Source organism: Lepisma saccharinum, chromosome 14, assembly GCF_977018435.1.
Source record: "Lepisma saccharinum chromosome 14, izLepSacc3.1, whole genome shotgun sequence".
Lineage (NCBI taxonomy): Eukaryota > Metazoa > Arthropoda > Insecta > Zygentoma > Lepismatidae > Lepisma > Lepisma saccharinum.
In genome coordinates, this window is record NC_139242.1 from 35196862 (window position 1) to 35218364 (window position 21503).

The window sequence follows — 21503 nt, forward strand, 5'->3', positions numbered from 1 at the left end:
GTGTTTAAATGCAATTTAGAATAGTTCTGAAACGTTATTTCTAACTTGTATGCACGTTGGGTAAAATTCATTGGAGTTTCATGTAGAAACGAACACCTATGGCTTGTATTGAATTTTTGAATTGTTGTTTTAAGTCCACTTTATGCACAGAAAGGCTAATCGGGACTGGACCTACAGTTTAAAGTGGGATCCGAACCACTGTGCCATGTGCCTCCACCGGATATCGGACCCGGAACCCCTTGATTACAAGGCGACGAAGATACCACTACGCCATCGGGGAGGCCAGCCTCTGGTTTGTAATGGTCTCATTTAAAGTCCATGGGGTTGTTAAAACTGTGTCCGTGACTGTACTTCCTAGATTCGCTGAAAACATTTTTGCACTGATCACTTTCTGCACATGGTAATACGGAAATCTTTCCATGGAAACACTAGAGAGATCACATCGCATTATTCCACCATCACAATAATTCTTTTCTCCCATTTCTCTAAGGTGTCAAATCATCCTCCGAAAGTTTAACCCCCCCCCTCCTTGAAATCAGCAAAAATGTTAACACTTCTTTTACTGCTGAGAGGGGGTACCACAAGAACTTTTAATCGGCTTTCTTTGGCGTTCCCAAAATAATAAGTAATAGTATTATTAATTACAGAAAGACTGTGTTCCTTCCGTGGAAAGCCTTTTTTCTTTTCTTCTTGCAGTTTCGATGTCACACCTTCCGTAACTTGACTAAGGAACATAATTTCAGCTTTTGGTAACTTATTTAGGATATCTACTATTGAAAAACGGACGATTAAATGAGCTTTGAATCGCCAAGGAAACATTCTTAGATATATATCTAGTTTTAAAAAAAATGTTTGCTGCCTGTATTTTGGCCGAAGCAAATATATCGTTATGATGGTGTCAGTATAACATTATTGCAGTCATCTTTCTGGATCATTCTGATAAATCTTCGTGTTAAATGATTTCCTGTTGTCTAATTTTCCAGAATTTTGAATATCGACGAGATTTGTAAAAAAAGAGACTTCCAAAAAAGTTGAAACTTAGTGTGAAATAGACTTAGAATCATATCACGAAGGCAAGTATTCATATTTCCGCATAGAGGTGTACATAAAAATATAAGAACACAATCGGATATTTTTTAAGGCCCGCCCTCTCTCTTTGTACTGACACGATGCAAGTGTACCCTAGAGCTCAATGAGATCTTTGACAACAGTGGAGAGATTCCTTAGTTCCGGCATTCTGGGCTTTCCCGATGGCGTAGTAATAACGGCGTCGCCTTGTAATCCAGGAGTCCCGGGTTCGATACCTGGTGGAGGCACAAGTTGTTCGGATCACACCTTAAATTGGGTCCAGACCCGATTAGCCTTCCTGTGCATAAAGTGGACTTAAAACTCAAAAACATGTTCCGCCATTCTATACTTCTTTGGTTACCACATAATGATGAAATAGTTGGACATTATACTGTAAAGCAGCCGGAAACAAGGTATACGGCTTCTACAGGAGCCCTGAGTGTTGCTGGAAATATTCTCAGTAATCCAGTCGTGAGATGATCTCGGCCAATCAGCTATAAAGGTGAGGAATGGCATGTTAAGACTTGCTTTCAGTATCGTTGTTGCGACTCCTTGCATTAATAGGATCTCAATTTTGACAGATTCTTACAGAACAACGAGCCTGTGCATAGACTTACTTTACTGGCAACAGTAATTTACCGAAAGTAAATATTATGCAATAATCAACATCTTTTGAGCGTACAATTAGGAGATGAGTAAGCCAGATGCAAAAATTCATTATGCAACTACCAAAGCTCTATGGTTTTGAACACAGTCTTCACACACACACAAAAGAACTTACAAATCTCAGAAACTGTGTGGTTCTACCTCATAACATGTAGTTTTGCATGTACCACATAGCAGATCACTGCAACTTTCGACAATGGGACTTGACGCAGGAAAATCTCTACAAAGTTTAAAAGAGTGGCGGCAACATTTGTACTATTACTCTAAACCCTCCATCACCATCACTCTACGTAAACACTCACTGACAACAAGAAACTGGAACAGACAGTATCTTCAAATGCGAGTTCATCTCGCTGGAAAAAAAAGTCTTGCATTTCTTACTCTTCGAACTGCTTCAAACGCGACACCGAACAGGTACGAATAATCTTCAGAGATCACTAATGTGGGGAGGTTGAACTGTACAAACGCTGCACGCGCGTTAATGTTACAAGTCATCCCCCTTTCAGCAACGGTACCATCGCGATACTGGAAATAAAAGTTCGCTTTTTCAGTCTTCAATTTCACTTGGAGTTGGCTTCTGCTGCTCTTACGGTCAGTCCCGCGGCCACTTTTTCAATGTTCCTCGTCAGGTTTTCGATCTTCCTGATAGAGGAGACCTGTGGAGGCAATTTATGGGTTCCGAAATTTTTGGTCTGCCTGTTTCCGGTCAGGTCGTTTTTGTTCCTCGAGTCCATCGCGAGCTGCTGAAGCCGGCTTTGTGCTTGTTGGCGGAACAGCAAGGAGGGGTTGGGGATGTGGCGGACAGCCTGGTTGGGTCCCGGTTTCCCACCTGGGAAAATCTCGTGGAGCCGCGGTGGGGGTACGCTGGCCTTCCCTCGAACGGTCGGGGTCGTGCCGTTCTCCGCGGGGGGCGAGGGGGAAGGGGAAGAACCGGAGGACAAAGACGAGGGACGGGGCTTGTTGGTCGGGACCGCAGGAATTCGCAAGGGGGGTGGGGGGCTACGCATTAAACCCGTCGCCCTCCCCGTTCCACCCCTGTGGTAGCCAGACACGCCTCTTCCTCCAGGTCCCATCCCGGAACCAGATGGTAGCGGTGTCCTCATGCCCCGCCCAGGGACCGCCGCCGACCCGCCTCTGGCAGCTGCCATGGCGAGGTTCAAGTTGCGAATCTGCACCGCCGTGTCCGAGAGGGTCATCAGGTTACGCATGGCCGCGCTGTTGAGGACGGACGCCGCGGCTGCCGTCGTGCTGGGGACGGACGTCGGTCGATTGGAACCCCGTGGGCCGTCGCCGTTCAGCCCGAGGCTGGATAATTGCCGATTGACGAGCGTCTGAGCGATTGATAGAATGGTCTGCGTCGCCTGCCCCTTTGCTGGCTTCGCTGGGGAGCGGGGGCTAGGGGGAGCAGGGCTGGGGGTCTTGCTCGGAGACCTCGGAGGGATGCTGGGAAGCGACGGGGAATCCGCTTTGCGGGAAGACTTCCCCGAAAGGTCAAGAGCTCCTATGTCGTCGTGCTTCGGTTCCTCTTCCTCTTCGGTGCCATCTTCTTCGTTCACCGCCTTGGTCCCGTTCTCTCGACTCTTCCCGTCCTTTTGGTTCTTGGAGTTGGTTTTGGTGTTATGCGAAGACTTACCATCCAGCGCTTGCAATGCGGACGATGGCTTCGGGGTTGGCGGTTGGGGTGGCTGCGAGGTTGGTTTCTGCTCCTTCCTCTGCTGGGCAACTCTGGGAATCTCCCTCAGGATCAAACCTTTCGGGAGCGGCGGGATTAGAGGATGCTGCTGCTGCCTCTCCTTCTGCTCGTTCCTCTGTTGCCTCTCCTTCTGCTCCTTCCTCTGCTGCCTCTTTATGAAGTCCGCCAAGGGAAGGGCTTTGGGAGGTAGAGGCATCGGCTCTTTCTTTGGTTTGTCTGCTGGGGTCGGCAGGGCGGGTGCCGGCGATTTCTGCGGCGGTGGCGATAGAGGCGGGGTAGGCGATGCCTTCTCGGGAGACGCTGGTTTCTGCGACGACGCTTCTGGCGATGCGACCTTCTCTGCTTCTTTGGGTGTCTCCTCTTTCGTCCCTGTATCCTCTGCGGACGGACTGCTTTGGTCTTCGGAATCAGGTTCTGGGTTCGTCTCTTCCGGAGCGTCTGGAGTCGACGGTGGTTGTTCCTGCTCGTTCCCACCTTGCTCCTGATCTTCACGCTCGTCGACGGCTTCGTCCACTTCAAGTCTCGGAGGTACTTCATCCTCACAGTCAGCCGCTGATTGCGTTTCCATCGGTTGCTCCTGGTCCGGATCACCACTTTCTTTGCCTTCATCGTGCTTCTCCTCGTCTTCATTTTTGACTTCCTGTTCAACTTCCATCGCGGATTCGTCTTCCACCTCCTGCACAGGATCAGGAGCTGCTATCTTGAGGCTAAGCTCATCCTCCTCCTCTTCGCCGCCCGCGTCTTCCACTGTGGGAGCCTGGTCGTCGACTGGGCCTGGAGTAACCACCTGATCGTCATTTTTTCGATGGTTGGTCTCATCCGCCTCTTCTTTCTGCTCCTCCTCCTGGGATTCGGATAACCGCGACATTTTCTCTGGTGGTTCCTCCGCTTCCGGTACAGGGGTGTCTGCAAGCGTTTTCAAGGCGGGTCTCGGCTTTGGTGGTTTGAAGATGCGAAACGAAAAGCGCATTGATTCATTCTGCAAGAAAAAAAATATACAAAAGAAATATTAAAATAGTGCTAACGGTACGATGATTTTGATGATTCTGAGATTAGGGGACCAATTAACAGTATTCACTAAGTTTGTGGAGCAATTCTAAAAAAAATATAACATACTCTAAGTATACAACCCCTTATGGCACAGCAATTATAATGAAAAATGTTTAAAATTGATTAAAAATATACGTTCAATTTGTCAGTAGCATGAACGTCCGTGGAATGACGTATTAGAGTTTAAGTGTTACTTTTTATTTATAAAGTAAAAATTAGTTTTTTTTGTGTAAACTAAATATAATAATTCATAATACCATGAAAAGAAAAAGCAATCAACAATATAATAGAGAATGGATGCGAATAAACTTTTCCCCAAGATCCTATGTCATCAGCATGACCCAAGGACGTAATTAGGAGGGGTCCGGACCCCCCTCCCCCCGAAAGATTTATCAAGTACTAAAATTAAATAATGAAAAATATATTCGTTTAGCCGTTTTTGTATAACTTCCTCTGAACTTACTGTAAGACAAGGATTATATTGGAATCATAGGGCTTTGAGGGACACGAAGGACGTATTTAGGGAGTCTGGAACCCCGCCCCTACCCGAAAACCTTATTAAGTACGAAAATTAAATAATGAAAATATACTCGTTTAGTATTTGTTGTATAATTTTCTGTGAACTTATTGGAAGACAAGGGTTATATTGGGATCATACGGCTTTCAGGGAAACTTAATTTTGGGGACAGAATCTGATTCAAGAAAGTGCACATTGGATTCGAGTGAATTTCATAAAATTGGTCCTGTGAAATGAATGCGCCACGAAACTGTTACAGAAAATTCAATCTACGTGAGAAATTCTAATCAATCTAAAAGTTTTCATAATTTAGAATATTGATATTTTCTAAATTAGTTTATTTCAACAGTGGAAAATGCAAAAACTATATAATTGGCGACAGATTTTCGCATACATATATCAAGGATAGAATTCGGCCGATATTATTCGGATATCTAATCAATTCGTATTTTCATGCAATCATTCTTAGTGCATATTAAAGGAACTTTCGTTTACGTAGCGTGAAAATATGTAATCGAAAGTTCCCCTTTGTACAAATGGATACTGTTAATAAATTAATAGACTTACTCTTTTCCACAGGAAGCAATACGCGACATCCATAAGTGTGAAATCTTCGGGGAGGCACTCGTCTTGGTAGATGATATCCACCTGTAAGAAATAAACGTGACAATTAATCAACTGCGAGGTTACGTATAGGTATACAATATGTGTGTGTACGTATATGTGTGTATGTAACATGTACAGAAGCTACAACTAAACTCCGTGACGTAAAAGCTATCTTAGACTCGCGGAATACTAAGTAGCTTTGTCATTGTCTTCATGATTCTGAGCCAACACCGAAAATTTGGAGGTTCACACCGGAAATTGAACCCTCACACAGAAAACTAAATGCAATCTATTTGATGCACCAGAAACGCATCGACAGATGCATTTCTGTATATCGTTTGTAAAGATAACGACAAAGTGCATCATTGTGGATCTGTACTTTGATGCATCAGTTGATGCGTTTTTTCATGCAGTTTCCTGCATCTTTCTCGATGATAGTCTGAGCTACAGACTTTATGCATTTTTCGTTTCTGTGTGGAAGACCGCTCTCACGCTAAACATTTGGCTTCGCGGAAGACAATACCATTTTCAACTTTCATGAGCAATTTTCTGGTTTGGTGGTAAATCTAGAATTTATATTTCCTTATTGAAGGAAACCACTCTGGTGTGCTAAATTTTGATACAATCTACTTTAATATTGTACGAGAAACAGATCTAGTTATTCTGAATTAAAATATCAAACTTGCTCTTCAAAACGAGTGACATATTCCAAAACACTGTTGCAAAGACAACCTCAAACTCTGAACATGTTGTTTGAAAAAAATAGAAACCAGTATATACTTATTGTTCGGCAGTTACACCGCCATAACATATATAAGAAAATAACTGCCGAACAATAAGTATAGACTGGTTTCTATTTTCTTCAAACATCATGTTCAGAGTTTGAGGTGTCACTCCAGGGGTTGACATAATTTCAATCTATGAAGATGAGAGTGACGTTAGCTCTCCAAAGCTCGGAAGCCTAACCGGAAATTACCTGGTTGATATCCCAAGAAAATCTCTTCATGTATAAGAAAGTGTTTGTTCTACCTGTATGCAATAGTTTGTCTGAAATACTTTTTATCCCCCGACAAAATAAGGCCATGAAATTGCATCATGAACTAAACTTCTACACTTCATGAAATAAATGAATATTTTTTCATCACGCTTACCTTGTAGTCTGGTGTTAGGCCATACTTCATCCGGATAAACTTCATCAGCAACTTCATCGTTACGGCCGCTGGGCACTGGAGATAACGCCTGTGGGGAGCCTGAAAAAAAAAGATAAATACATGAATAATAAAGAAAAAAAAACAGTTCCAGCTTGACGTGCTTTCGTCACGACATGTCAAGAAATATAACAGGTTACACGCAGGCATGTTATGGTTCTGCAAATTGACAATGTGGATATTAATTAACAGAACTATTTTGTTATCTTCACCCTAAAACCACAAAGTATGAAATTTATCGTTGGCTGTGACGTGAAGCGTGAAAAAGACAGCTTCCGTAAAGGTACATCACGAAGCGTGTCGGCATATTTATTTGTGGTACACGATTGTGACACACAGTTTCTGAGTTCAGTTGTATCTTACTTGATGGAACGCAACTTGACAAGTCATGCGTTGAAAGTGAAACAACTCTGAGCTTTCAGTTCACAACAGGAACACTTATACCATGCGTGCAACACTTCATGATAATATAGAAACACCGATAATTCGAGGTGATTGGAATAACCTAAGGAAAATTGGAACAGACGAAAGAATACAACAAACAACTATAGTATGTGAAAAATGGGATAGACAGTATCTGAATTGGGGAAAACGTTAGAAAACATCCGCGGTAGTGTACAGTGGAATGCACAAGTATTGATCGTCATTTTTACTTGCATCCTAGGTGTTTTTAAACAATGGAGATTGTCAACTACTTGTTTGGCGTTTGGTTCCAATTCTTGAAACTCTCATTGGCTAAAACAAAGAGAAAAAATATTGTGATGGACAATTTGCGTGTCAATAATTATGCATCCCACTGTACTCACTCCATTCAGGAGTCTGGATCGCGCTTGTTGCTCTTAAACGACGAACCTAACACCCCCACAGTAATTTTTTTTTTGCTTCAGTTTATCGAGAAACTACCGTTATCAATCTTCGCATAGGAATTGTAAAAGAAATATGCAAAGGTTCAAGATATTGTTATTTTGTTTGGGCACATGCCTGATACAAAAACTTAATAGTTTTTTAATTGCGTTCAGCTTACGAAAGGCGTACGCTGGATTATTTCCATTACAGCGTAAAACCAAAGTTAGTATTATAATCCGAATAATGCATTTTGTAAGAATGTGTTAATTAAAAGGAAAACAAATCATGATGACATCAATGGCATCTTTATGTAAATACTTTTTGAAAAAAAATTCGCAACGAAAATAAAAAGGGTCCGCTTTTTTCTCATTTAAGCTAGTCGGGACTGGACCTACAGTTACATTGTATCTTAACCACTAAATTGTGCCTTCGTGGAATTGAACTGTGTTCTTCTTGATTGCATGAAAATTTTCACTGTAAAGTCTAAACGGACAAAGTTATAGCTGCTCGGTTCATATTTTTCTAGCTCAAAACAGCATTTTCTTACCTCTTTATCTGACTGTTTAGAGTTCTCCCCATTCTGGTCTTGATCGCTGGTATCCTCATTCGCTTCACTGGAAGAAAAGAAAAGATAACACAAATAAGAAACTTGTAAATTCCAATAACGCTGTTGAATTTGTAGCCAAACATTAATTCAATTTGCAGAATGAAAAAATGTATACATTCGTTTAAAACTGAGTTACAGATGCCAAGGAAACCGATTTTCCCATTACGGCATTATAGAAAAAACTTATTTGATTAAACTTCTACAAAGTATAACGGGATTACACATTGGACTATTGTTAATAAGGGTTCGAACAGAAACTGAACTTTCTCAATCATTCAGCTTTCTGGATGCAACTGCTTATAACAAGCGAGCCTAGACCAAGAAAGCTGCGCAGAAACGTGTTCTGTGGTGATCTGCGCATGCGCCGAACAAAAACCGTTGCGTGGGTGGAGCCTCACCTACAACATCATGTGCTAAACTCGCACTGAACGTGCACGTAAGAAAGAGACACGCTTGCGAAAAATACACATGTTTCTGTATTGGCAAGAGTCATGGGGGTTGTTTTGTAAACGACACGATTAACATATAACCTTCAAATGTCAACTGCCCACATATCTGAAATTTTATGACACTTCTGTGTGAATGTAATTCTCATTTAACAGTCTCAATAAAAAGTACATTTTTTAAATTCATTACCCTATGCATTGGAAAGTAATGTGTCTGCATCATAATATGTAAAATTTCTCATTTTATGTCGCTGTTATTCTCATCAGAGGGGATTTATAGCATGTGGCATGCTTCGAAGAACGCCCTTACAGCTTTCCATAAAGTGGTGAATAAATTAACACATTCCACTGACACAGACGTCAAATATACAGTTCTCAGTTGTTTTATTTCAAGCCGATAGTAGTTCGAAGATTGGTACTTAGCGAGAATAACTTTCACAGATCCTTTCGTTACCTTAGATATTCTTTTGAGTCACAAACAACTCTGCGCACACAACAGCACGTAACGATTCCTCTTTTACCAATTCCAATCTTTGTAGAGTACTTTTTACTATCTTGAATTTCACGTCTATGAGCTATTGCTTTTATCTATGGAAGTTGTTTCCTCAACCTAAAAATAATATTGACATTATTGTTCAAGGCAAAGACGAAACATTGAAAATAATCTAGTAGTGTTCAAGAGTATCACAATTTATTTTTGAACCTTTTCTGTGTAATCATTGTATATACTACTAGCTTATTTGTCTCAAGCCTGCTTTCTATTCGTACACATTTTCATAAAAAGTATTAGTCTATTCACATTTGCATTATTTTGATCATGTAATTCTGTAGATAGGGTGGGACTTTAATTCATTTACACATGTATATATTACTTTACAAATGTCATAAACACGCTTTTCTGGTACATACGTATATAAATCTTCGTGTGAATTTTGGCAAGACTCTCAGAAAAGTGACCAGATTCTAATTTTTAGAAAATAAGTATATTCGACTAGTATGTATAACTGAAACATTTTTATACATGACGAAAGTTGCAGCTAGCACAGACAAGAAGGGCTTTTAGCAGAAGAAACAATTATTAACCTACAAGAGCATCGACTTGGAAGAGATTCCTAAAGACATTTGTCTGGGACACTTCACTATTCGCGATTAAAGTTATCAGATATGCCATCTGGTGAGATTTTCAGGAACCACTCCACGTAGGACACCTCGCTGCACTTCGCCGTGTTGAAGCCGTTCAAAGCATGGGGAACATGCGAAAAAGTAGCGTATACTGTTCAGTTTTTTGCTCTAAATCGTTTTGTGGTTCAGGACAAGTGAAAAGCTTACATGTGTTTTCCAACTCATGGAATCAACAAAATTAAATGTTTAAATAAATCAGAGAAAACAACTGATTGATAAGATTGGCATAACTGAAATGCGGCAAGGAAATTACGAAGAATGCACGAGTCTGTTCACTCTATTTTCCGAAATAATCTTTCGGAAAAATGATTTTATTGCCATGAAAGTAAGTTTTAAATTGTTCTTTATGAATATAACATTTTTTTCGAAAACAATGTATTATGTATGTAGTTTGGAACAGGTGCAAGTCGATTAAGTGCAAAGATGAAAATAGTTTGAGAATTAATTAATGTCCGTAATTATAAAGGTGTCAGAAAAACATAATCGACATGCTAATGTTGCTGTTTCATTCAGTATGTTAATTTTCAGTGAAGACTGCAGTATGTTAATTTTCAGTGAAGACTGAAAATAGCCTCAATGAAATTATTGTTATTGTTATTATTATTATAATTATCCGGTGTTGTTATTAAACCAGCCTGCCTCTTTGGGGGAAAAAACTGTAACAGCATGTTTTCATTTATTTCCTCCCAAGCTTTGCAATACAGGTGAATTGCTTTATTTTCAAATCCTTTCTGAGAGCCCCAGTTAGGCAGTTACAACCGAGGTGCAGTGCAGATGAAACAGCACCACTTTGAAAAACCAGGTTACATTAGTTTCGTGTGCGTTTTCCGTGTTATTTTTATTATCATAATTAAATTCTTCGCTCTCAGCACAGCTTCACCTTCGTTATAGTTCCTGGAATTCACATCGCATTCGCAATATTTAAATATAACGCGTAATTTAAACGTTTCTTCCATACCATCAATGACAAAACTCTGCTAGATAGACTAATACTGAATGTAAACAAAGATTTATCCTACGTAGAGCGGCCATATTGGAAGCGACACTAGCGCTCAGGTGGTCATTTTAATCGCGAATATAGCTATGGATACGAATCATGGACAGTGGCTAAAGGTGAAAGTACAGACTGCAAGCCTTTGGAAATAGATATTCCAGAGATGATGCAGGATGGTAGGCCATATTCTGAGACTTGAAACTATAAGGCAAACATTAAATGAAGGAATAAAAGAAACGAAAACTATACTACCTGGCCCAGGATGGGTACGTAGCCGAAACTTTCCCGTAAGTGAAGATTTCAACACCAGATCTTCACTCACTCCAGCATGAAAACGAGAGAACTTGCCGAAAGGAGTAAATTCAGGGTTCTCTGTCTTACAAAGCCTCGGGATATAGAAACTCGTCCGAGTACGTGTATCAAAGAAACCACTCAAAATGTGAATTGCAAACTGTACAGACAAAAGAAGGTATTAGCGGAAGACCGGAACAAATGGGGAAATGTAACAAAGTAATAATATAATAAAACTTCCACAGCTCCCTTCTTTAACATGGAGAACAAGAAAGAAAAGGAAATATGAAGTGAAAATGGGCGTCGCCAGAAATTTTTCTAGGGGTGGTCAGGCCGTTGATATAAAGCCAAATAGTAGAAACCAGTACTATAAATATTAGTTTTATTGCATCTCGTGATTATCATCATCTTTGATGAGCGACTTTTAATCGATACCCAGCACAACTGTTTACTTTCCGTATTTCATATAGCATTACTATGCTGAGATGAATAGTTTTTCTATTTTGCTAGTAATGTGTACACACTTGAAATTTCTTGAAAAGTAGGGGGAAATTTTAGTCGGGAAGATTTATGAAATCTGACTTGTTGGATTTTGAAAATACGTGGTACCATTTATATTATTTGGATTAAGTTGGGGAATATGAAAACATTTTCAGTCTTTTTTTGCATTTTGCACAATTTTTTCTACTAAATGCATTTTTCCATTTAGATAATTTGATGGAATATCCATCACATAAGCTTTGTGATTCTTTATCTAAATTTGAAATGAATGGTGCTAATTTCTAAGGAGGGGTGGACTCCCCTACCCCCACGACGCCTATGCAAAAAATATATATTGTGCAAAGGAAGAATTGTTGTGACTTGAGACTGTCACGATTCGAAGACGCACTCAAACAGCCTTCGTCATTAGAAAGCGAAGCCAGCTGTGGTACAGACAGGGAGGACGTGTCAATTATTACATTCTCTCTCCCACGATTGATAACAATCGCAGGAAAGGCAGTTGCAGATGTGTGGCTTGGAAGTGCATGCTTGTAGGCGGGGAGGGGGTACTGTAGCTCTGGCATCACGAGATCCGAACCTGTTCCAACACCACAAATCTTGCGTGCTTGAGTGGTTCACGTGTCAAGCTGGGACAAGTGAATGACGACTCGCTCGCTCACTGCGCCGCGGAACCGGCGTACGGCAAATGTGAGAGGGACGCAGAGTACTCGATACCAGTGTTGCCAGCCGCGCTGAAAACCGACAGTGTTGCCAGGGGATAATGGAATATCTGAGGATTGGGAAAATGTTTCGGGACAGAATTCTTTCAAGCGTGCCATGGTTTGGAATCATATTACGACTACACACTCTTTATTTTTTCCCCAATTTCATTCCTTACATTTAATAAAAGACTGAGTTTACTTACATTAATAACACTGGGGAACAAAAAAAAGATTTTATTTTGTGGCATAAAGTTTAATAATAGTTTCAGTTTCAACACGCAAAACAGCTGTGATTGCCAATTGTATGATTGGTTCAGTTGAATTGACTCCAGTTATAAAAATAAACACACCATGGAAAATGTAGGTGGTAAAATAACTCCACGCTTTTCTCGGTAATATCAAAATTTGATAATGGGCTGAAATTCCCATTAAGAAACTTATTTATTTATTTGTAAATTGTTGCTAGGCAACCTATGAAGCATTGCTGGGCAATATATATCTTAATGTTGAATTTTGTAGTATAACTAAGCGAAATGCGTTTAATGTGAATAGATTGGAAATATGAGTTCCTCCCGTAGTAAGTGTTTCAATAACCCAAATGTTTTTTGCTATATATGTGGAATATATTGTCTACCATCACAGAGAAGAAATAACACGGATGTAGTGAGAGATTTGTATCAGGGTTATTTTGCCAAAAATCTGGGACAACAGAATAAAAAATGGGTCCTACATATAGTTTGCAAAACTTGTTTGGAATCACTTTGTTATTGGGGCCAAGGCGGACGAAAGGGACTCAAATTTGGAGTGCCCATGAAATAGAGTGAACCAAAAAATCATGTTAATGATTGATTGTAATCACAAAAAGAAATATTAAATTGTTGTTGGAAGTTCATTTATATGTATGTCTTATGTTTCCGCCATTTTGGTTTAGTTGCATTTATTTCATAAATTAGAGCCAATTCAGGAAATATATTATTATATCATTATTCACAAGCATGAAATCGCCCTAAATTAGCTCTCAAACACTGTGCTGCAATTTCACTGTTCCCCAGTGTAATATACAATAGGTGGGTTTTGTATTTGTTACCTCACGTGGCTTTTCTGCCGATTTTGGCTAATCGCTACGATCAGGATCAGAGATAACAATAACCCGTGGCGCAACAATCCTCGAGGGTCAGGGCCTACCTACCGACTTCCAGCCCCAACAATTTACGGGGTGACGTGTGGTCAGCATGACGAACCCTCCAGTCGTTCTTGTAGGTTTCCTTGGCCGGGTTATAACTACTCCTTCGTAGCTTGATTTCCTCACGATGGTGGGTGGCCACCGGTCCCATACACAGGCCGAAATCTCAGGATAAAAGTTGTTACGCTTCTCACCAGAGACTCCAACCAGCGTGTGTCTCTTAACCTGTACGGCCACAGTGCGGGACAGGATGAGAAGTGATTAGATTACATTGATGAAGGGACACTTACAAAGAGCACCAATTCCAACGCCAGAACTCGAACCCGGGAACTTCAGTGGTAGGATCGAAATATGAAGACTTAAATGCGCCGCTACCGTGCTGCAATGAAGGACAAGTTTTATGCAATGCCTTTCAACCAAGAGGAGAATACGATCCCTGATAGCCACAGTTCGGTAAATTACCAAAAACAAAGTAACGCGTTACATTTTTCCTAAACTGGAACCTTCTCGATGGCGTAGTGTTATCGTTGTCGCCTTGTAATGAAGGGGTCCCGGGTTCGGTACACGTTGGAGGCGCACAGTGGTTCGGATTCGACTTTAAGCTGTAGGTCCAGTCCCGATTAGCCTTTCTGTACGTAAAGTGGACTTGAAACAACAATCAATTAAATTATTCCTAAACTCTGCTGACAGCTTAGTTGCTAAATAACATCGCTTTGTACTCGAGAGGTCCGGGGTTAGATCCCTTGTGGAGTGAAGGCATTACCCAGTGGTTAGGATTCCACTTTAAATTCTAGGTCTCGCCCCGATTAGCCCATTTGTGCATAAAAAGACCTTTTACTAGATGATTATTTGTCATTTTCGGACTTACGCCGGTTCTAAATTGCCAACAGAACAAAACAAAAATGTTTAGAATCATCTCACGATAATTAAAGAGTACATTGAATGGTTGGTTTGGTTTATTTCACTTTGGCTAATCCGCGAAGGTAAGTATGGGTGATGGAAGAAATTGAATCAAAGAACACCCATGCCCGGAATTCGAACCCTGGATCTTCCAAGAGTACATTTCGTGACGTTACGTAACGGATACATTGCAAGGACAAATGTTTAAAGTGAGTGTATGAATGACAAGTTAGTTCTATGCTGCATGAGATGTGGAGTCATATCCGACCTCACAGTCTCCGTGGCACACTTATAAAATTTGTGAAAATAGTAACTTTGCTAGCCTATAGTTAATTAGCGGGTTTTCTACGTGACGGAACGGTCCATCAGCATGTTTTTTGCACGGTGAAGGAAGCTGAACCGTGAAACAAATATGTGTCGCCGCTTTTACGGTGTGGGAACATCATTACCACCAGCATCAAACCTACCACACATAACAAAACGTGAAATTACTAAGATTATAAAACCTGACACGCAAAATATATGAAAAACATAAAATTATTAAGCCCTCAAACGATTCATCTGAATCTTCATGTGGAATTTTGAACCGGTCCGAAGTTTCAGAATTCCCAATAGCGTGGTATTTCATCACCGTAGGCATTTTTAGAAGTCGGACACCGTTCCAGCAAATCCTCAACGGAAAACATTTCGAAATCAAGGAGGTTGTGGGTTCGATTCCATTTAGATACAATTAAAAGTTATATTTCGGTGGTGCTAGACTCGGTAAGTTTCTGTGGGCACAAGTGGACAAACCTTCCGGGTGTCTTTTGGCATTCTTCTAGGTTCCCATTTGCCTCACCTGAAGGGGTTAATCGAGAATTTTTCATCGGGAAGGGAAGTAGGGGGTTATTTTAGCGCCAGAATGACCATGAACTGGGCTCTTGTGCAAAATTATGGTGTGTGCGCTGATAAACCACTGCCCACTTATCCGAGGCAGAGCTAATAGGCGACTAAACGCTCTCTCTGCCGCAGCCTATCCACCACCCCGCTGTCTTCTCGACCTTCGAGTTCGCCCGCTGACGTCCAGGTCGCGAGGGGAAGCATGCTTCTCCCATCAATGACGATGCCGTAAGCCGTTGCCATGGAGACGGGCGAGCGAACAAGAGGTGGCATGCTGCAAACAGTACCAACTTCGAAACATCCGCGCGCTACCTTCCGCCAACGGATCCACAAGTCTGAAAACGGGCCCCGGGGGACCAAAAGTAACTCGGCAAACTTCAGCATCCATCCACCTCTTTTGCAACTTTTGTTTCAAATGTTGCTTCGGCTGTTTCGATCTCCGTTGTTTCAACCCTTTGCATAAGTCGAAAGCAAGATTTTCATTAAATTTTGTTCACTTAATTTAAGATTGAGACCATGTGTAAAGAAATGCACGTGACTTGTGAGGATCCCTATTGGTTAATTCCGTTGACTGTTGTTGCACAGGTTTGCACGGGTGATGACCCAACTCAGGAACTATGACGAAAGTTCCGAATTCAGAAACCGAGCTTTTCACGTGGAATGTTCCTAAATCAGGAACCGCTGCCTCGGGAGGGAAGGACCGGTTTTTGAGAGGTCCTGCAGTTACCCTGAAATACCGCGTACATATATATCCATTTGCAGAACAAGTACTGTGCTTTTCGGGCAATTTCTTCTCTTCTCTAATATATTTTGAGTACATTGCAAATCTTTGGCTTATAGGTTAGGTTAGCAGTTACACAGGTGTGCATAATGTCAACTATGTCAGACGCCAATTCATCCACCCCCGAGGCAATTAGTAGGACGTCCTGATTTGGGAAGACATTTTACTGAAATATACAACTGGTATGAACAGTTCCTTTTCAGTAATTTCCATAGTTCCTGAGTTGGGTAGTCCTGAATCGGGCATAAATCCTTACACGCAGGAATATGGTGCGTATGGTTAAGACATGCAAGTCAGCTATGTTACTAGATTGAAGTTGTGGGGCTATAAGCCTAATTTTTTACCCACGTCACGTTGGTCTGTCTACCTATGCTCATTGCCTCCATGAAGAAGATGAGAGATGGAAAATGGGGGGGTGGGTGTAAGAGAGAGCTATGAAGTGACAAAATAGATGAGAGAACGAGGGAGGGGGAAAGAGAGAAGAATAGAGAAAGATAGAGAGAGAGAGAATCTCTTTCCCTGTCTCTATCCCCTCCCCGAGTGAAGATTGAACCAATGGACAAGCATATGACAAGTCATGCTGTTTTGTGTACATTGAAGTCATTATTACAGTGGATGGAATATGGAGCAGGCATGGTGTCGAACAGGGATGGTACAAGGGCTTTTTTTATTTTAAAAAATTGAGACGAGGAGGTCTGGATTCCACGCCATTCGAGATGTAGTGGTCGAGACTACGATGAGAAGAACCACGGCAAACTTGCGAGCTAAAGTGGACTGTCATTTTTTTCATCTCTCGCTTTCTTTTCGCTTATGTCCGAGTGTCCACGTGTGGTCATGTAAAACTTCCCTGACTTGCTTCGTTGTCAAAAAAAAAGTTGAACAGCATTAAATATCGCGTCTCGCTACGTGCGGTTTTTATTTCCTCTTCATGATGATACAAACATTTGGTAGGGCCCCACAGGTTACGGAATTCCCATTTTGCCGAAAATTTTCCTTAGGTGGGGCATTCCATGTGAAATCAACAAGTGAAGATTCACTTTTCAACCTCACATACTTTGATTCACTTGAAATTTGGCGTACTGAAAGGGCCACCTGAGGTAGGAAAATATGCATGGTTACAGATCCATAACTTTTGTATTTCCGAAATTACGGTGTTGCAAACTTTGCGATTTTGACCATTTTTTTCCCACATCTTTAAATTGCAATGTTTCGGCAACCAGGGCACCTATAGAAGTGATTCGGACGACGTTGGAAAGGTCTTGAAGGGATCTTTCACACGAGATCCGGAGTTATGTTAGATTTAGGTCAGATTAGGGAAGGCAGGCTATGGTATGTTAGGTAATGGATGATAACAGATTTTGAAAGACAAATTCCTAATGTTCAAAAGTAAAAATCTAACGGAAATCAAATACAATATTGTTTGAATTAACGTACATGAATATGACGTTTAAATTCCCGTTTATTAGAAATGCAGGGAGACTCAAAAGTCTTGTTCCATAGGCAACTCCGTTATTAGAGCACATAGCGAGAAATGGAAAGAGGGGAAAGTTGGTGGAAGTAGGTGAGTTTCAATCTAAAGTGCTTGAATTTTCAACACCGTTCAGGATGTACATTGGTACGACCCTAATTGTAAACCAAAAATGACACATGCCCTAACCTGACCTAAGTCTAACATAACCCCGGATGTCATTGGCGTCCCATTTTTAAACTTTGTACACTCATTGAGTAATAGTGTATATATGACATATAATTTTTCCAAACAAATTAAAAGACCCATTTTTGAGAAAATGGCTACCAACATTTTCTTTTCACCAGCTTCAATTGTTTTTACCCTGGCATGGGCATATGTGAAAGATCCCTTCAAGACCTTTCCAAGGTCGTCCGAATCACTTCTATAGGTGCCCTGGTTGCCGAAACATTGCAATTTAAAGTTAACAAGATGTTGGAAAAAATGGTCACAATCGCACAGTTTGCAACACTGTAATTTCGGAAATACAAAAGATATGGATCTGTAACCTTGCATATTTTCCTACCTCAGGTGGCCCTTCCAGTATGACTATTTTCAAAGGAATCAAAAAATTTAAGGTTGAGGACCTTATAGATTTCACATGGAATGACCCAGGTGTGACATTTGTCTCTGGGGCATTCGTCGAAATGGGAATAAAGGAAACAAATTAGTGCTGTGAGTAGATAAGGGATGGGGTGAAGTCCTACTAGTAACAAACACGCTTGGTTGGTCATAGTGTTGCCCACGGGACGAGACGGGACAGGCTTTTAAAAATTCGAGACGAGACGAGATTGACCATGTGTCATAAGACAAACGAATATTTTCGAGACGAGACAGCATTTCGACGAAACTCCACGAGACGAGACAGACCAAAGTCTCGTCTCGTGGGCAACACTAGTTGGTCAGCAGGTGCGCACAAGGTAATTTTGCTTTCAGTCAAGATAAAAACACCTTGCTATACTGACCCCCAAAGTTTCATTACACATGCTTCAAATTATTCACAAAGGTCTCATTTTATTAACATGTGATTCTATAGCGGCAGCAACTCCTACCAGATTATAGAATGAAGAAATTAAACGACATAATAATTATTTTTGGAAACATGAAATACCAATGTATCAATTCAAAGACAATTTAGTGTTAAGACACGAAAATGATATTGCCGAGCCCCGTGGCGGAGTGGTTAGCACATCGCGCTACGACGCCAGGGGGTCCCGGCTTCGAATCCTGGCCTGGACATGGATGTTTATTCATCATCACATCATCACTCATCCCCATCTTGTGCCCCAAAAGTGGCACAAGAAAAGAAGTAAAATAAAGCAAATCAATCAATGAACCAAAATTATATGAAATTTTAATTTCAAACGATGAAACGCGACGCAAGACATGTAATTTCTCAACTTTCAGATAAAATCAGAATGTATTGCATTTGCTATTTTTTTTATCGCCATTTTTACCTTTTGCCATTTTCACTTTGATATTTTTTCCGTTGCCATTATAACCTATATTCAAACATTTGGCACTGGGTAAAGGTGACGAATGTGTGTTGAAGAACGCCAAACATTTCGGCAACGCAGGGGAAGGATCACATGGTAAACAGCTGACTGTATCGTCCACGTCCCTCGCTCATTTATGGTTGAAAATCTGAAAGCGCCACAGGGGACTCCTCATCTTGGTAAAGCCGTACAAGACGAAATAGAGACAAAACCGAGAACAAGACACGCCCCTGCACACACAAGATGAGATTGGCAAGTCTAGTCTGGATATATCCCGTATCGAAAAGTGAACCCATATATGCACACGCCAGTCTAGAACAGGCCACTACATCTTTTATGCATTTCTGAAGGTTTCATTGTAGCATAGTGCGTAATGCTTTCGTCTTCGGTGCTAGTGGTCCTAGGTTCGATCCATGATGGGAACTCAGATTTTTGGGTGTTGGCCCACAGTCGCAAGGACAATTCGGTGACTGCTTAAAAAAATAGAAGCAGACTCCGGTCTAGAAAGTCAGACGACAGACCACGCGTCTCCCTACGAAATGAGGCTTGACAGATGTTGGCCCTCAAACGGAGCTATTTAATGCTGTCGACTACAGCAACTCGATAAAGGTAGACTTGGGTTTTCCCCTTGTACCCTTCATTTTAAATCTACGCTTTCGTATGTTATTTGTACTTCCGAGTTCATGTAGAATTCTTTGCTCAGTTTAATATGAGAAGAAAGTGAAAGAATATCAGATATTATTATTATTACTATAAATGTTTTTTTGTTGTTTTTTCATACCAACCTCCATGGCGGAGTGGTTAGCATAGCAGCCACGAAGTTTAGTTCTGCATTTTGGGTTCGTGGCGACAAAGAGAGCGGAAGTACATGAATTAGATTTTGGGCCAAACACAATCACACACTCGGGCATACCAACGTGATCGCTCAGCTACATGACGGCGAAATAAGCTTTGCTCGCTAAGAGCTACTCACTTGCTCCTTGGGCGAGCTTGAATCTTGATCGCCACAGATTAAACCCACCGAATATATCGTTTTGTGTTTCGATCTCATCAGATGGTGGCTAATGAAGAAGAAGTACTTGTGACTAACGGCTTGGCACATGGCGTAATTACAGAGGAACTTCAAGTAACAGAAGGTAATATCATTGTCCAGTTTTTGTAAATGTATTTAAATTAAAGTGTTGTTTATTCCAAACATACACCGTAGTTTTTGCAAACTTGTGCAAGTGTTGGAAAACGTAAATTTCAAATAACGTTTGGTGAAAATGTTTGATTGTATTCTCATCATTAGCACCCATCATTGTTTTGATCAATGAGCATTGAGCATAGCATACACCGCCAAGTAAATGATGCGTCTGCTCAGCGAGCATCGCTCAGATGCCCGACGCGCCCCAGGTCTCTGATTCGTGTCCTGACATTTGCTGTGCGATTGGAGAACGCTGTTTTGCATGAATTGCCTTGCCACAAGGTTGACAAAACAACACCAGCAGTAGTGGCCGGTATATTGTGGAGTTCCAAATAGTTTAGTAATTTACTGCATATTTCGTCTATTTTATGCATTAACTCCAAAATGTGGGTTTACACAAATAATTCACAAACTTTATTTTGTCTGGAATGTGTAAAATGTGTACATTTTAATTTAATTCCTTAGAAATATGTATTTTATATGCTAAAGGTAAAATGATGCATTTTATGTGAAAAAAGATTTTGCAGCGGTGTGGTTGGTTGGCACTCCTACCGAGTATGACCAACTTTCAAAACAACAAAAAAGTGTTGTTGTTTTTTGTTTTGTTTTTAACCTATAAACATCGGTTCCCTACTCATAACTTGACCTCGGATATTATGTTTTAACCTATTTTTTCCTTTACAGGTATGTAAGAAATAATATGTCATGTCCGATTTCTTCTTAAAAAAGCAACAACTGATGAAGTTTTATAGAAACTAAAGAAACTAAGAAACCTATTTTGCTTGTTAGAACTTCATGCGCCTAAACCAAGCCTTTTTTTAGGTTTTTATATATTTTTAAAGGTTTTGCAGGATTTTTATGTCGCACAGAGGCATTTGCTTTGTTTGGTCACGAAACAATTCAATGACGAACGTGTTTGAAACGTACTCTCTGTCGATTTATCTTATAACACCATTAAGCCTTGTTTCCATTATTATGAAAAAATATAAGCTGACCAAGGCAGTAATTTATTTTATTAAAAACATAAACTAAACGTAACGTTTCAACCTTCTAGCAAGGTCTTCATCAGACTCTGTATCAAGTACAAAAGTAACAAGATACCAAAAACAGGGCATTATATATACACACAAAACATTACTCCCTCCAGACTATTAGAAAGTTGTTTTGGAACTTTCTAGCAGGTGGCTTTCACTAT

The 21503-nt window shown here is 40.7% G+C and overlaps 1 protein-coding gene across 2 annotated transcripts in view; it reads right to left on the minus strand.

Moving 5' to 3' along the window:
* Positions 1-577: 577 nt before the first annotated feature.
* LOC145998786 (uncharacterized) overlaps positions 578-21503 on the minus strand; it is a 169994-nt gene continuing 149068 nt past the window's right edge. For both annotated transcript variants that reach the window (XM_083135378.1, XM_083135377.1), the window contains exons 6-9: positions 8202-8268; positions 6752-6850; positions 5562-5642; positions 578-4406 (exon numbers count right to left, since the gene is read on the minus strand). In XM_083135378.1, the coding sequence (XP_082991504.1) occupies positions 2295-4406; positions 5562-5642; positions 6752-6850; positions 8202-8268 (2359 nt within the window). In that variant the 3' untranslated portion in view covers positions 578-2294. The remainder of the gene's footprint in view (positions 4407-5561; positions 5643-6751; positions 6851-8201; positions 8269-21503) is intronic.